Genomic DNA, 16,770 nt, shown 5'->3' with positions numbered 1-16,770 from the left:
AGGAAACACGCTGGGGGTGACACGTCCCCCTAGACTTCTGCACCCATAGCAGGGCTTGGGGTGCAAGGCTTCAGCATCCAGCTACAGGCAGGAGCCACCTCTGCGGGACCCAGAGCAAGATGGAGTGCCATGCCACCATGTCCACCAAGGTGAGGTATCCCATGTCTGTCTGGCAGCACGTGGGGAGGCATAACTCTACGCTGGATCCCACCCACTGGACTGTGGAGGTGGCTCCTGCCTGAAGGCTAATCTGGCCAAGCTGCAGTCCTGTGCTGTGCTGTGGGCACAGGAATCTGGGAGGAGCTCTGATTTTTGCATGATAAAAAACCAAAATCAAACACCAAATATATATACATATTTAGAATTTATTTTATTATAATGATTGAGACACTAGTGGTCTTCCAAATTGCTTTAAAAATGTAAATATATCAATAAAACATTGTGCTCAATTGATACCTATATATATAGTAGCGTTTCACTTTAGTCACAGAAAAACATGGATTGGGGGGGGGTTTAATTGGAGAATTTGGGATTTTTAAACAGAGAAAACCAAGATCCCTTTTAAAGCAACAAAATCATTTAGCTGTATGTATCCAAATACAATAATGAAGAACAGCTGTCAGGAAATGTTTTAAAGGCTAAATTGAGCAATCTGTTTAAGGAAAATGACCATCTTACTCTTAAGTGCTCTCTTAAAGATCAAACAAACAATATTCCAATTAAAGCTGAAAAATTATCAAGGCAGTCAAAGACATTAGTGAATTGAGTGCACTATTAAGATTTTACTCAGTTTTAGGGGAAATTCTCATGGCTCTAAATCTGATAAGCATAATTTTACTACTTTAATGTAGGAACCTGTTCAGGTACTCTCCAAAGGATTATTGAGGAAGATTTTGAGAGGTTAAGTGGTGGAGGAAAGGGGCAAAGAATACTTCTCCTCCCTACTTTTGTCCTGCCATACCAGTAGGATTACCACAGTTGTTAAAATGACATAATTGTGTAAAATCAACTTTTTCCTCTGTAATATTCAGGTTTCAGCATAGCAGGAGATTCTTGGAAACAGATATTTATTTGGTTTCTAATGTATTTTGAAAGAAAAACAAGAATATATATATATTTTAAAGTAATTTATGGGGAAAATCATAAATGTATTCTTCAAAGCAGAACCAAAACTATAATAAAGAAAATTAACTGGGAAAACTAGCATGGGTGTCAGTCCTTTGGGGTTTCTTGTTCAGATTAATTGCATTTTCAGTTATAAAACCACATTATAAAGCTAGCATAGCATATCAGCTGCAATGAACAAATTTCTTGGAATAGTTTTCAAGAAAACTTTTTCAAAATGCGTCCATTGAAAATCAATTTTTTTTATCAGTAAATTGTGGATTAAAGGCTTAAGTCTCACTAAGAAGAGTATTAATTCATTTTTCTTTACTATATATCTAAGTGCAAAGATAAGGTAGTCAAGATATGTTGAACTGCTGCTTAACCCAAATGAGTGCTGTGTTTAATGTTATTTCAAGGATGTGTACAAAAATAGATGCCATTTCCAGAAGTGAGCCCATGTTTTTCTATCACTTTTATTGTATTCACTAGCAACAGGCTTGTTCTCACTAAGATAATATTGAAGTGGAAGTTTTAAGAAGCCAATATTCCATTTCTTAGAAATGTCTCCAGAGAGTATAATACTAGTAAAGTCCTCAGAATTAATTCTTGGTAAAAGTTCAAAAGAGCAACCACTTCTGTCTGTAAGGTCAAGAGGGTTAAGATAATCAGACATTAGACTGTAGAATATGTGGTGCCTTGCACAGTCTACACTTTTCCTGTAGTGCTGCATATCCTTACCATTTTAAATATTTCTTTCTCTGCTCTTTAAGCAAAAGGTGATTCTATAATGTATCTTATATCTGTCAATTTGACACAGCATGGCTTTGCCATATTAAATATTTTTCCAGTTGAAGATCTAACTGGAAACAAAAAAAGTAATATTGGTGTCTTTGCTAAATAGTTCAGTAATTTTCTAAATCTAAACTCCAATGTCCAATTAATTGATGTAAACCATAGATTTCTAATTGATCTTTTTTCTAAGAAATTCTGCTTTATACAGTGTGTATGATGTCATGTGAGTTTAAATGTAGTGTATATTAGCTGGTTGTTGGAAAGGGTTGTTGCTTTGGTCATTGGAATATTTAGTTGTTGCTTTGGTGATTGGGATATTGTGTTTACATAGTGCTGCAAGTATTTTTAAAGAAAAAATGCAAACTTGTATGCAAGTACCGTTAATTTTTCCAGTAAATTAACTTTTTTTGCTGTCTCTCTCTTGTTTCTAGTATTTGTGTGGAAGCAATCGCAAAGACAACATATTTATTGATCCAAGCTACCAGACATTTGAACAGGAATTAAATAAAATCCTTAGAAGTTGGCAACCAAGCATACTTCCAGATGGTATTTTTCTTTCTTGTCATGTGTATTCATCTTCTTTATAGTGCTGTGCTCTTCAGCTTATCTGCATGTGCGCACATGTGCACACGTTTCAGAAAGTAAAGTCAATTTTGAAATAAAACCATTCTGTGTGCAATGAGTGAAAAACAATACTGCAGTGAGGAACATTGATGATACTGTCAAATGCACTCATCACTTACGACTAGAGGAGTGATGTGGTCCAGTAAATGACTGTTGTGAACTAAAATGGTTTTATTTCAAAATGGCCATTACTCTTTCTGAAATGCACACACACAAGCATGTTGCATGTTATGACTGACAAAAGTAAAAAAGAGGGGGGAGCTCAAACAAGTGTGATTAGGCTATAGTTTGTCTTGGAATCTTTCAAATCTGCCCCCTGGAAGTGGGAAGGAGAGGTACACTTCCCTCTGCTTCCCCTGTTTGAACTTCTTATGCTTGCTACACCCTTTTTAGGTAGCTAGTGCTGCTTTAGCTGACCCTTTTACCTAAAATTAATTAGGAGTCTCTGTTGATGAGGCATCTATTGATAGAAGGAAAAGTTATCATCTGGGGCCCTTTACATATGCCAAAAGAATCCAAAGGCATGAGTACTAGAAGGAAAGAAAAACAAGGTTGTCACTTACTTATTCCGGGATTCTCTCTTACGTAATGACATCTGTTATGATGTAGTCATACTTTAATGTTCCTATTAAGGTAATATATCAGGAACATTCTTATACAAGCAGCATACACGCAGAATTTCCCACTGGTTTTCTTCCTGAATAAGTGGGTTTTCACATCTCTAGGAGACTTCTTAAGGATATTTTTCTAAACACCTCCCATATTGAGTATTGAGTATTTCCTTTGATTTTGTATTTGATGGAAACTATTGCTTCTTTTAGTTGTGGGCAGTTTGTAGGTTGGTCCGTCATTGTATTTTCACTAATTTTTTTTTTTTAATTTTTGAAGGGTCAATATTCTCTCGAGTTGAAGAAGATTATCTTTGGAGGATAAAACAGCTAGGATCACACTCTCCAGTTGCTCTTCTGAATACGCTGTTCTACTTTAACACTAAATATTTTGGCCTGAAAACAGTGGAGCAACACTTAAGACTTTCCTTTGGCACTGTTTTTAGACAGTGGAAAAAAAATCCTCTAACAATGGAAAGCAAAGCTTGTCTTCGATATCAAGTATCTTCCCTGTGTGGAGCTGATAGTGAAGGTACTATGACAGTTCCAAAAAAAATTGTTGCAGGGGCATCCAAATTTCCTTCAGTTGAGAGAGACTTTGGCACCTTGCCAGGATCCTCAGGTCTGCACTTAATTTGCATAAAGTAAAGTAATTTGCAGCTACTGGATCTTTAATATGAATGTGTGGTCTGTGGAGACTACAAGGTCCTTACTTTAAATGCTCATTTTGAGCCAGGTCAAATGCTGGGACCTTATCGTAGCTATGAGTTACACTTGCATTTTAGAGGTGTATGTGGCTGTGGTATACCACTTGACAGGACTTTGCGGGTTTGCACTTTGGTCACCCAATTCTCTGGTGTTAAATATGAACATGAAAATTTCAGTACACAGTGATTCAGTTTAGGCTTAGATGGGTTTTTTCCTTCTTTAAAGATAAAATTACTACTGGAAAAAGGAAACATGAAGATGATGAACCAGTATTTGAACAGGTTGAAAACGCATCAAATCCAGCTAGATGTCCTGTGAAAATGTTTGAGTGCTATCTATCTAAAAGGTAAGTGGTTTATGGAAAAGTAAAGACCTGTTTTTTGGAACTGAACTGGTACAAAGAGAGAATATGATGATGCAATGTGAAATAATGCTTAAGCAAAGTAGGGGAATTCAGAGCTTCAGAAAAGTGCCAGATGGAAAGCTGTCAAATCCAAAATTCCCCTCTCCATTTAACACGTGTAATTAGGCTCAGCAAGATTCAATTTTATTGATAAGCACCAGTAAATGGCAATTTCAACGTGTACAGACTCATGGAAAAAGATTTCCATTAGTAGTAAATGAAATGTATCGAAAGGAGATTGTAACAGGGAACCTTTCCGCCTATTACTGGACAATGGAGAAAGGGATTCAGAGGAGTTAAGAAGAAAACAATGTGTAGTCGAATGACTCATCAGTTTAGCAATAAGCTGCTTATTCACAGGAGGTGCAGGAAGCAGGCTGGAGGGCGATAACAGGCTTCTTAAACCGCTACTGAAAGCCCCAAACCCAAAACAAGCCCCTACCCAAAGAGTGGGGGAAGAGTATTGGAGGCTCCAGCCTGGTGGTAGCAAGATCCTGCCTGAACCTGGCCTGCTAAGTCCATGGGGAGGGAAGTGGGGGACACCAAGGGTGACCACCCGTGTTCTCAGTTCTGGGACTGTCACTGTCCTCCTTTGGTCCATGCTCACCCAGCTTTTTCCTGATGAATAAACAGAATGATTTAAAGCAGGATTGATTATGGATACTTAGTTTTTATACTTTAACAGTATATTGTCATTACTAAATTGTCAGTCCCCCACATCCCTAATTTTGTGCAATCTGACATTTTAAATGGATAAAAAAATCTAAATAAATGCTTTAAAATAAACATCAATTTTAGCCATCAAAATTATTTAAAATAAAAATTGAATTCTGCCAAGCCTATGTGTAATGCATGTGTTAGCAGTAACAGTACTAACTTCTGCTACTCCCAATTATATGATTCAATATAAAACTGGCAACTCCATCTAGGGGTGGGAGTATGTGATTCAGTTTTCAGATCTATCAAATCTGGAGCATCTCTGCTGTAATCTCCCAACCTGGTTCTGATATTGATGGCATGCCTTGTGTTTTATGCATTTTCACTAAGAGTTTGACTGGCACAGTGGTCTGATTTCATATAGTTCTCCAGAAACTCATTTGATAGCAACAGTTTCAGTCGCTATCAATATCTGAACTTGGATTGGTAATGGAGCTTCATGTATGTAGTATCTAGTGCTTCTCTTTGTTTTTAGATTAAAATAAAAAAAAGGCAAGTAAAAGGAAATAAAAAGTGATATAAGCAGGATGAGATTTAGCGAGAAGGCACTGCTCGTGTGTAGTACTTGGAAAGACCCACTTTCTCTTTTTATTACAGGAGAAAGTATTATAACTTTTTTTTACTGTGGCAGTCAGGGGTGTCTATACATGTGGCAATTTTCACCATTTAAAGTGTTCTAAAGCATAGTTTCTCAACCTGTGGTATGTGTACCGCTGGGGTACATGAGACAGGCAAGGGGGACACAGGTACCCCAACACTCTCTTTCTCTCGCCCTCTTTTCCTCTCAAATTATGGCAAAACATTTGGTGCAATTAAAAAAAATTAAATTCCCCCGTAATAATTTGGTGTGCCATGCTTTGCGTTGCACTGAGTTCAGCCCTCCTAGCTTTGGCCAACATCACCTCTAGCCCAGGTACATACTTAAGTTGTGCACGCCTGGTGTAAAATGTAGCAACTGTACCCACACCAGATCAGACATCTGTCATAGCACAGCCTTCTATACACAGCCCTTCTTCCAACAGATGACACGCATTAGTCTGTAGATATAAAATCCCGTGGAAAATTGAGTGTTGGGGTACTTCTGAAAATTTTAATAAGTTAGGGGGTACTTGCTACTTAAAAGATTAAGAAACAGTGTTCTAAAGCAATCACTTAATACACGTGGGTGACTTTAGAATGTATTTAAAATGGCAGAAGTCTCCCAAATGAAACCTCATTGTATGTGTGCTAAAGGTAAGGTGTACTGCAGTAGTACGTCTCAGCCTACCTAGTTTGCCTTGATTGCATCTGTATTTAACTGGGGCTTTTCAGAGTGGTAATTACTAATTGCTACCACTAGGTGTAAATAACTCTGGAGCCCAGTATCAGCCTCAGACTACATTGTGCAGCATCCAGTGCCCATTGCTTCTTACTCTACAGAACTATATAGCAAGGCACAAAACTCACACCAAGCCATGAAACATCTATTAAGATGGAACATCCATTAAGTTTTCAAGTGCTGTACCTAAAGTGCTTTAAGTAAAGCACAATAGTTACAAATGCCTTTGGAAATGCTTGCCTTGCATGCATATAGGCACCCTTCAAGACCAGAAATTCTTGTAATTCTTGTCCAATCAATGAACTCCAGCAGCATATTATATAATTTTCTTTTGGGCAATCTAGTAGGATAACTCAGTTTTTAGATTGCTGAGAAAAAATGACAAACAGTGATTTGAGCAATCAGGCTTTTTAAAGTGATTAATTAACTTTTAGGAGGGCCAATCCTGTAATTCTTACATAAAAATCTTTGATCATTAGCATGCACCCGACAACTTAATGGAAAGGTGTATTATGCGAGCACTTGCAGTTTACAAGGGTGAGTTTGAATAAATTAGCTATAACTATTCTAAGCCAAAATGTTATACAGTAATTTTCTAAAATGTGAGCCTTTTTCTCATTTATTGAAGGCTTATGCAGTAGGTTTCAAGTTCACATTGTTTGGCTAGACATGATTCAAATAATAATTTTGGGATACTTTTACAATAGTGAAAAATGGCTATTTCCCCAATCCTATCACTTAGAAATGGACAATTGTCTTTGCCTATTTCTCTTGCACTGCCCTGTTGGTGCAAACTGCCTATTTTCAAATACTTAATTACTCTTCCCTATGACAAATATGTTTGCCATCACACTAAGATCACTGCCACTAACTCTTCGCCAGGTGTGTAGTTAACACAGAGGGAGCACAAAGCACTATTTCCTGTTAAAAATATAAATGCTTCTAAAGTAGTCCTATTTAAAATTTAGTGAAGGACCAGTATCTTATAACAGACGTCCATCATAGAGTCAAAATATTAAAATCTCCAACACTTAAAAATATTTTATATAAACCTTTTCCCTCAACTTTTTAAGTGGAGGCCCTTATGTTTCAAAACCCAAATTTAACAAGTCAAATCCCAACCTGACCTGCACATAGGAAGAACAGTTCATTCCTATGGCTGTGAGAACTGTTGGCCAACGCCTACAGTTTACAAGTGTACATTTTTAGAAAGCAAACCAAAAAACCTAGATAATTCAAAGCAAAAAATTTGGTTCCTGATTTGGCTCCTGATTTAGTATTTGGTGTGACAGGAAATATAGTAGTGAAAGCTGGTTTGCTGACAGTCATCTGTAAACTGAAAGGGTAACTTTGTTTTCAGAATCTTCTCCACTGGCTTACACATCTGAGCCACAGCAGCCCCAAGTTTCAGATGTATGTAGCTTAGCAAGAAATTACAAATCAGAAAAGTAAAGCTGATAGGGACCTCAAAAGATCACCTAGTACAGGGGTTTGCATCCCTCAAGTGGTACAGCAGATCAGGGAAGAGGACAAGAAACACAATGGCAGATAGGGCAGGAAGCTGAGAAGCAGATTGGGCAGGGAAGGAAGCAAAACAGCAGATTAGGCAGAGGAAGCAGATCAGAGCGGCACTCAGGGAGGGTGTAGGCCTACTTCGTGGCATGCCTGCCAGAAATGTTGGCTCCAACTGATCTAGTCCAACCCCCTGCTCAAGGCAGGAACCTCCCTGTCTAAACCATCTCATAGAAGTGCTTGTATAACCTATTCCTAAAACTACACAATCAGCCCTGTCCCACAGCTACAAGGCACATTGCCTAAAAACACCAGGAATTCCCGAATCTGCTACAGGTAAAGCAAGGAGACAGGAACGCAGATATAGTCAATGTCCCACTGCTGCTGAAGGGGATCCAAGGAAGAGGGCCTTGCCCCCCAGCTACAGAGGGAAGTAAAAAACCCCCACAGTCCTTGCTGATCTGACATTGGAGTAAAACTCCTTTGTGACCCCAAATGTGACAGTTGCTCTGATCCTGAGCAGTGGGACAGCACCCTCCAGCCAGGAACCTCTGGGTTTGAGCTCTGGTAGGAGCATCGGTTCACCCTAGTCAAAATCTCCAGCCTTGGCTGCAGCCAATATCCAGCACTGAGGAATGTGAAAAGAAACTCTGATACCTGTAGCCATCTCATGGAAGAAAAAAGATGCAAATAGAGAACCTGAAGCTAATTGAGAAAAGGCCTGTGCCAGGCAGCCCTTAGAGTGAAATTGGAGGGAAGAGTTGTTTTGCGGGTTTTTTACTTTATTTATACTTCCTTGCATACTTTTAAAAATAGTATGGTATTTCATTTATAGAGGAATACTAGACCTTAGAAGGCCTGCAGCCTGCTATAGTTGGAATCTATTTTCATACTACACTTTAACCTTCTACACTTTTCTACAAAACTACACTTTTCCCACTTTAACCCCCAGCTCCTAATATGCACTGGAGTTGGGTACGCACGGGATGTTGAAAAAGGAAGAATGTAATGAGTTGTGTGAAACTTAACTCTTCTAACTTTTTTTTTAAGCCCACAGAATCTTAATCAGAGAATGGACGTGTTCTATTTGCAACCAGATTGCTCCGTCTCCTCAGATAGTCCTGTTTGGTACAGTTCGACTTCACTGGACCGCAACACTTTGGAAAATATGCTCGTACGGGTTCTTTTAGTAAAAGATATTTATGATAAAGACAATTATGAACTGGATGAAGACATAGATTAAAAAAAATCCCTTCCAAAACAGTCAAGGAAAAAAAAACAGCATTAGATATAGTCATGCTGCTAGACCTTTATTATGGAAAACATTTCAAGTTTACCCTTTGTTTTATGAATTTTATAGCAGTGTACCCTGAACTGGGTATTACCATGTAAATAATCTGTGAGTGAAAGTTGCCATTATTCTACGTAGTGGTTTTAGGATACTTAACGAACACATTCAGATTCATTTTTTATTATTTATTTGATTAGGTATGTTTGTAACTTTTTACATTGCAAAATATGAATGAGAATGTGCCATGTGTAGTTTTTTTTCTTGTAGTAAGAAACATCCATATTGCACAGCTCTACTGTTGCAAGCTTCCTTGAAAGGGAGCTCTTTTACTGGGTTCTTAAACCAGATGGTTGTGTATGGGTAGCACTACTAAAGTTTAGAACTTGCTGTGTCTTTCAGAATTTTTAAATAAATTGTAAACTAATAGGTTTTTTACTTTTTAGTTACTAAAGCCTTATAAGGTTCTGTAGAGAGACTCCATCTTATGTACCAAAAATAGACAAAAGAGAATGCTGTCAATATTGGTGTACTGTAATGTGACTCTATACTGGTGAAAACAACTTTTTTGTTGCCCTTATTAAAACGTTAGTGTCCTTTCCTTATTTGTGACTCTCTCAATTGCCCCTACAAATAAAATATATATTAAAAGTGAGTATAAGCTTAAAGCATGTGATCATCTAGACATTTATTTTGTAAAAATGTCTGATGGCAATGCTATAATTCTTTTTCATATTTATTTTGCCCAACCATAAAAGCTGGTACCTCATATTAGTGTAAGTCTGTCCTTCATAACCTTAGTAAAAGGTATGTTAATGCAGTAGTACATCAAGTAATACAGTATACTAAATTCTTAACTTCTGTTAGTCCTTGCTTTTCTGTACTTTAAATACAGTTAATACTTGATTATGGATTGGAAGAATAATGCCTCCATTAAAAAGCCATAAGATACATGAAGTTACAAAAAGTCATAAGATAATTTAAAAAAGAAAAACTTTTATTTGTTCAACATTTTTTTCAGCGGGGTCATTTTATGTAGGTGAATCTCATTTCCAGATGTATGTGTTTAGCTGCTAAAGGTTTGTTTATTCCCTGACCTTGTTTGCCTCATGCAGGCTGTATGGTGATTAATTCAGTAATTATCCTGTTGTACTCAAGACATCATAGCACAACATTCTTCCATAAAGAAGTCTTCAGTGTGGCATTCATAAGGAGTTTAAGTATCTAACAGTAGGAATCAACTATAAATGAGATAAGCGGGGGAACTTTTTATATGCATTACCAGCGTAGGATTAATTTCTTGCGAAGATTGCATGACTGTTTTCTTATTTTTCTTAGTATAGAGAAATGCACATTTAGATTCATATTTCTACATACAGAAGTAAAGCTACAAGTGATTTGTTTTATTAAGGAAGTTTATTTAAATTTCTGCTACTCTGTTCTGTCCATAAATATGGATTAGCCTTAGATATACCACTAATTCAGTGCCAGATTGGCTATGTACATTTTTCATTTTTCCTTTATGCCCCAAAATAATGCAGTTACATTATTGCCTGCAAAATGAAGTAATGTTTCACAGAGTAGTCTGTATTATTGGCCATCTTTAATTCTCTCTTTGCTTTCAGAACTCGAGAGCTGCTAGAGCTCATAAAAACTTTATTCTTTTTTTCTAGAAAAAGCTAAAACGTTAAGTAGTATGTGGGTTTTCATACAACAGCCATATAAAATGTCCCTGAGATAGCCAAGTTATTGGACTGTGAGAATTCTTGAAGTTTATTTTGCAATTTCAGTATTTCTGACTTGAGCACTAATGTGTTGTAGTACAACTAATATTTAAGTACATGATTAACCTTAAGGATGAGAGCAAGTTCCACTTAGTTCCATACAACTCAGAGGAGATGATTTTCCTTATCTAAAGATAATCAGGTGTTTTAAGTATAGTATTAAACTTAAACACATGCTCTAAGTGTTTCCTGAATTGGCAGTTTCGTATTGCTATTTATGAAGAGTACGTGTAAGCCCATCCCTAATTAGGACTGCATTTACCTGCATGGACTAAGTAAAGCTTTAAATGTTTTTCTGAATCAGACTTTAACTTTAGTGCTCTCAAAATCAAGATTACAGCTATCCCTTGGTGTTAATATGGCATGCTGGACACTGACTTCATTTTTCTCTCTAATTAAGAAGTAATGGATGCACTCCGAAATATATTAGAAATCACAGTATGACTCGAATCATTCACATTCTCTTCCCCAGTTTCTCCATTGCCCTTTAAAAACAATCCCAAGTTAGCTTTAAAATAAGTTTTAAAGTCTAGATCCAAGTTTTGGTAAATATAAATATGGCTGGTGAGAAAATAACTGTTATTCCAGAAGATGGAGCTATTCCATCATTAGCAATAATGTTTTTCAAGTGTTTAGTGTGTTTTAGATCAAACATTGTTAGCTGTTGAGATGCAGTAAAGTACATGAGATGCACTAAAGTACAATGTATATATGGTATTTCTAAATTTTAATGATGATGCAAAATGCAATAAAAGGCCTTAGTTCTGAAAAAAAAAATAAATGCAATTTTGTAATAACTAGGAGTTCAGGGCAAATATTTTTTTCTTCTTAAAGCTTGTTTCTAGTTTAATTCTTAAATGTGCCAAGACATTACTTGAAGAACTATTTTGCAGGAAAATGTATTGCTGCCTTGTGATATGGAGGGCTTTTAGGTTAAGTGTGCATATTAGTAGTAATCTGCCTCACCTGAAGCCCCCACCTTGTGAATAGTTAGAGGGAAATGTGAAGAGGTATTTTGGCTGTGTTAGGCATTAATGTTAACTGAAACAGCTTGCATTACAAATGTAGCTTGGGATCTGGCTTCCTGTACGGTCTTGTCTGTTTTGACCCTGCAGAGACTGCTGGTAATATATTCTGGCCAAAATATAACTATTCTGTCACTTCCCTTAATCTCTCAGTGAATTCTGAGTAATTTCTGCCTAGAGAAGTCTAAAAACTTTTATTTTGAATAAAAGGTCGGGGGGAGAGGGAGGAGGGAAGGAATAGCACTTGAAGGTATTAAGAAAATCCAGGCACATCTACATGTGACGCTATGGCAACATTGCTGTTGCACCATGATTTTGTACTTCCTTTTGGAAGTACTAAATCATAGCACAGTAACAGCCCGTACTGTGCTATATGTGTAGCGCACAGTTATTTCTAGCGGCTACTTTGCCGTAGCAGTGCACTATACCATGGGAGCACATCGCTACAGTGAAGTAACTGCTGATCCCATGTAGACACCCACAAATGCTGTGTTGCTGTAGCGCATTGCTACAGTGACATGTGTAGACAAGCCTTCAGAGTAGTGGCACTAGTGAGCATACATAAGAAATATAGCTTAAATGAAAAATATAGGTATACTTGAAGCCAAAGCCCAAGTAGTCTTTTTATCTGTGAACTTTTAAATGTAGTTATTTTGCGGGAATAATAATAAAGTTAATTTTAGAGTAAATCCTGGCATTTTGTAACAATTGGCTAAAGATGCAAGTCTTTATTGTGCATTTTTAACTTTTAACTGGGCAAAAAGTGGTAAGTATATAGGTAACTACATCATCTAAAAAATAATCCAGAAGGATTTATAAGATAAAAAAAAACCCTAATATGCAATAATATTTGTATTACCATAATGCCTAGAAGTTCTGTTGTGCAAGGTTGTGTACAAACACATGTGGAAACATGATCCCTGCTTTAAGTGTTCTTGGTCTAGAAAAAGGCACCTGGTATGTCTGAAGTGGGGGAAAGAGCATCCAAGCAGAGCAGTGATAGGCACATTTCAGTTCCAGTTTGCCTGTATATATATTTTTTTTTTAAATTTTTATAATAACTCTTGCCTATTCTAATGCTCCCTTTCCCCATTTTTGATTTTTTTCTGTTTAAGAATATTTAACTGCCTTTGCCTATTCCATCTTTATTAACTTTGATCTAATTTTCTATTTCTTAAATAAAATTTATTTTGTCTATTACACCTTTAATCAATTTTATTAAAGAAAATGAACGGTATAGAGATAGTAGGTTGGAAGCTTCTGTTTTACTTTCTGTAACTCAAAAACACGGGGTACCTGCAACAAAATTAAATGGCAAATTCAAAACTTCTAAAACAAAGTACTTTTTCCACACCATGTATAATTAGACTGTGGAGGTCACTGCCACATGTCAAGGCCAAAAATTTAGCAAGATCCAATGAGCGATTGCACACACATACAGAAAACAAAATGCAGCCTTTTTAAATAACACATTCCAACAAAAATAATTTCAAGGGATATTTAACCTCTTCCTTCACATTTTGAGCCACTCCCTTTTGGGATTATGAGACCCTCGCACAGAGATAATCATCCCAAATCTGCTCTCCCTTCTGAAGCATCTGGTTCTGGCCATTTTGAGATCAAATATTGGACTTAGACAGCTCTTGCGTCTGATGCAATTTGGCTGTTCCTAAGTTTGTTACCTTGCCTAGTCTGTTTAGATAGAATATAGTAGTTCCTACAGCATCTTTCGACCTCAAAATCATGCAATATAAAAGCCATGTTTTGCCTAGGCAAAGCACAGGGAAATGAAACTGCCTTATGGAGACTCCCCGTTTAGTGGAGGGCAGGGAGGGAAGGTGGGTAGGGTTCTATCTGCGTTTTCTTATCCTTTGCTGGTACAGAATCTCTGGAGGCTGTGAGAAGTCGAACAGCATTTTGAAACTTGAAATAATTAACTTGTCCTAAACTATATGTAGTAGTTATAAACAGTTACAGGCGGCTCTAACTAATATAGAAAGAACAGGGGTACTGTATCAGTTTCCATGATGGGCCTCCTCTTGCGCTAAGAGCCTGTTGACCACCAGAGGTGTTCTAGTTTGCGATCCCTACCTAGAAAAGTTTGAAATGAATTATGAGGCAAGTGAGGCTAATTAGTTGATTAAAAAGAAGGGATGGGGGGGAAATGACTTAGGGTGATGATTTTACTTATTACTTAAATAAAGTGAAATAACAACTGAATGTTATTTTTAGTTATTTGATTCTTTGAGATAAAATAAAAAGTGAGATTTAGCAGTGATTTGAATGAAACTCAAGATGATATAGCAGTTGTAGGGATATATACAGGCTGATTGTTAGAAGAGACAGGTTGGGTGTTGCAGCTGTCATTGGTGGACATAGGCAGATGGGTAAGTGGAAAATGAGACTAGGCAGCAAAGGTAGTTGCATCCATCTTGAACAGCCAGTGAAATTTCAGATGCTAGAATTAATAGATTATATAGTCTACTGTTTACTAACCACCATATTACTACATCCAGCAATCATTGGATTTGGGAATTAACTAGAATGTCCTGTCAGTAGCATCTATCCAACACAGTCACTAACATCCTAGTGGTTCACTAGTATATGCAGAATTCTAGTTGGTTAGGATGCAATGATACTATCGGGGCACTGTTGAGGAGGCTAGGGAGTATTTCAAGCACTTTGTCTGATTTCTGTGTTCTTGTACTTGGAGTTGCATTTTCTAGGTGTTGGTTCACAAAGTAAAAAGGTGATCTCAAAGATTTAGATTCTTTGCAGGAGTGTTTGCAGGCCTCAAAGTCTGCCTAGGCATGGCAGGTATAGCTTTGTGTTCCCAATACTGTTCTTCTGCAGGTAGCAGGCTATGATAATTGACTGCAAAGAGACAGCAATGGTAATCTTTTTTTCCTTAGAAAACATAGAAGAAGAATTATGCTGTCATGAGAAGGAGAGGAGCTTGCTACTTGTAAATATGTCAGAAGTTCCATTTTAGCTGTTTCATCTGTCCATTCCTATTCTGCAACATATCAAGGTCTAAAAGATCACTTAACCATGTTCCATTTGGGAGTAAGCTTCTTCATTTTAATTTCCACTAATTTAGGGGTAAGGCTTATGCGCCGACACTCAACTCCAGCCCTAGGAGAAGAATAGTGTTACAACACTGCCCCAAGTTGTCACAGGACTACCATCAACTGAGCAACTATTCCTCCTTGGAGACTTCAGTGGAAGAGTTGGCACACACAACTCTTGGCCAGTTTGCTCATGAGCAGATTGCTCAGGACATTTTGTTATCAGCAAGATGAATGAAAGCAGCCAACAACTTCTTGAATTCTGCACTCAGAACCAATTGTGTATTACCAATTCATATTTAGCTGGAAAAGATCACCACAAAGTGTCATGGCAACATCCATGATGAGGCCACTAGCACCAACTAGATCTTGTTATTGTCAGGAGGAAAAATCTACCTTCAATGCAGAAGACCCATGTGTTCTACAGTGCCGATTGTGACAATGACTGCTCCCTGATCATTAGCAAAGTGAAGATTACAGCCAAGAAGCTACATAGAGCAAAACCTAGGAGCAAGCCTAAGATCAACACCTCTAATACCAAAGGAAGCGCCAAGAACCAGAGGAAGTGCCAAGAGTTTGCAAAGGCTTTTGGACTGAGCATGTTTGGGAAGTCACTACCAGAGAAGATGAGGAAAATTGGGAAGATTTAAGAACTACAGTCTACGAAACAGCTAAAGTTACATTTTGAGGAAAAAAGACCATCCAATAAGGACTGGTTTGAAGAAAATGCAGAAGAACTATTACTTCTTATCAACATCAAGAACACAGCCTGTCTGGAATACAATAGGAAGCCAACAGAGGGCACCAAAGTGAGACTTCATGCAAAAAACGAGGTACAGAGAGCAGCCAGGTGCTGTGCAAATCATACTGGATTAAGCTTGGTGATGAGATGCAAACAGCCTCAGACACAGGAAACCTGAAAGTCATGTATGATGGTCTGAAAAAAGCTCTAGGCCCCACTATCAACAAGGTTGCCCTTCTCACATTGTGCAGTGTGGCCATTACAGATAGAAGCATGTAGATGTCTCACTGGGTTGAGCACTACTCAGAGCTATACTCACAAGAAAGAAACATCACCACTAAATCGCTGGACCAAATACTAACTTTACAGGTCATGCCAGAGTTGGATGCGGAGCCCACTATAAAATAACTAAGCAAGGCCATTGATTCATTATCAAGTGGCAAGACTCCTGGAAAAGATTGTTTCACACAAAATTGTCAGATGCAGGAAAGGAAGCCTACTACCATATCTTCATCAGCTGCTACTCCAATGCTGGAAAGAGGGAGAGGTACCACAAGGTATGCATGACACATGTCACTCTGTATAAAAATAAAGGAGATAAGGGCAACTGCAACAACCACAGAGGCATCTCACTACTAAGCATAGCAGAAAAAGCTTTCACAAGGTAATCTTGGCACCTACAACAGCTGGTAAGTCATATCTATCCTGAATCTCAGTACAGATTCAGGGCTGGAAGATGATATTTTCCCTGCATCAACTTCAAGAAAAGTGCAGAGAGGAAAACCAACTATTGTACATTGCCTTTGTGGATCTAACCAAAGTATTTGACACCATCAGTAGAGCAGGTTTGTTTGCTGTCCTAGAAAAAATAGGATGCCCACCAATCCTGTTAAGTCTTATACGTTCCTTCCACGACAACATGAAAGTAACTGTTCAGTTTGATGGGACCACTTTGGACAGCTTCAAGGTGCAAAGCGGAGTGAAGCAAAGATGTGTTCTTGCCCCCACACTCTTTGGAATCTTCTCGGTACTCCTGAATTGCACATTTAAAAACATAGAAGGTGGAGTGTACTT

At 37.7% G+C, this 16,770-nt stretch overlaps 1 protein-coding gene across 2 annotated transcripts in view; it reads left to right on the top strand.

Moving 5' to 3' along the window:
* Nucleotides 1-11,658, top strand: part of ZMYM2 (zinc finger MYM-type containing 2) — a 104,860-nt gene extending 93,202 nt beyond the window's left edge. For both annotated transcript variants that reach the window (XM_090029263.1, XM_090029254.1), the window contains 4 exons: nucleotides 2,331-2,445; nucleotides 3,412-3,663; nucleotides 4,065-4,185; nucleotides 8,840-11,658. In XM_090029263.1, the coding sequence (XP_089885389.1) occupies nucleotides 2,331-2,445; nucleotides 3,412-3,663; nucleotides 4,065-4,185; nucleotides 8,840-9,032 (681 nt within the window). In that variant the 3' untranslated portion in view covers nucleotides 9,033-11,658. The remainder of the gene's footprint in view (nucleotides 1-2,330; nucleotides 2,446-3,411; nucleotides 3,664-4,064; nucleotides 4,186-8,839) is intronic.
* Nucleotides 11,659-16,770: the final 5,112 nt, after the last annotated feature.

The sequence above is a fragment of the Crocodylus siamensis genome, chromosome 1, assembly GCF_052110815.1.
Source record: "Crocodylus siamensis isolate JL-2025a chromosome 1, ASM5211081v1, whole genome shotgun sequence".
NCBI classification, from domain to species: Eukaryota; Metazoa; Chordata; order Crocodylia; family Crocodylidae; genus Crocodylus; species Crocodylus siamensis.
This window is presented reverse-complemented; position numbering and strand designations above follow the sequence as displayed.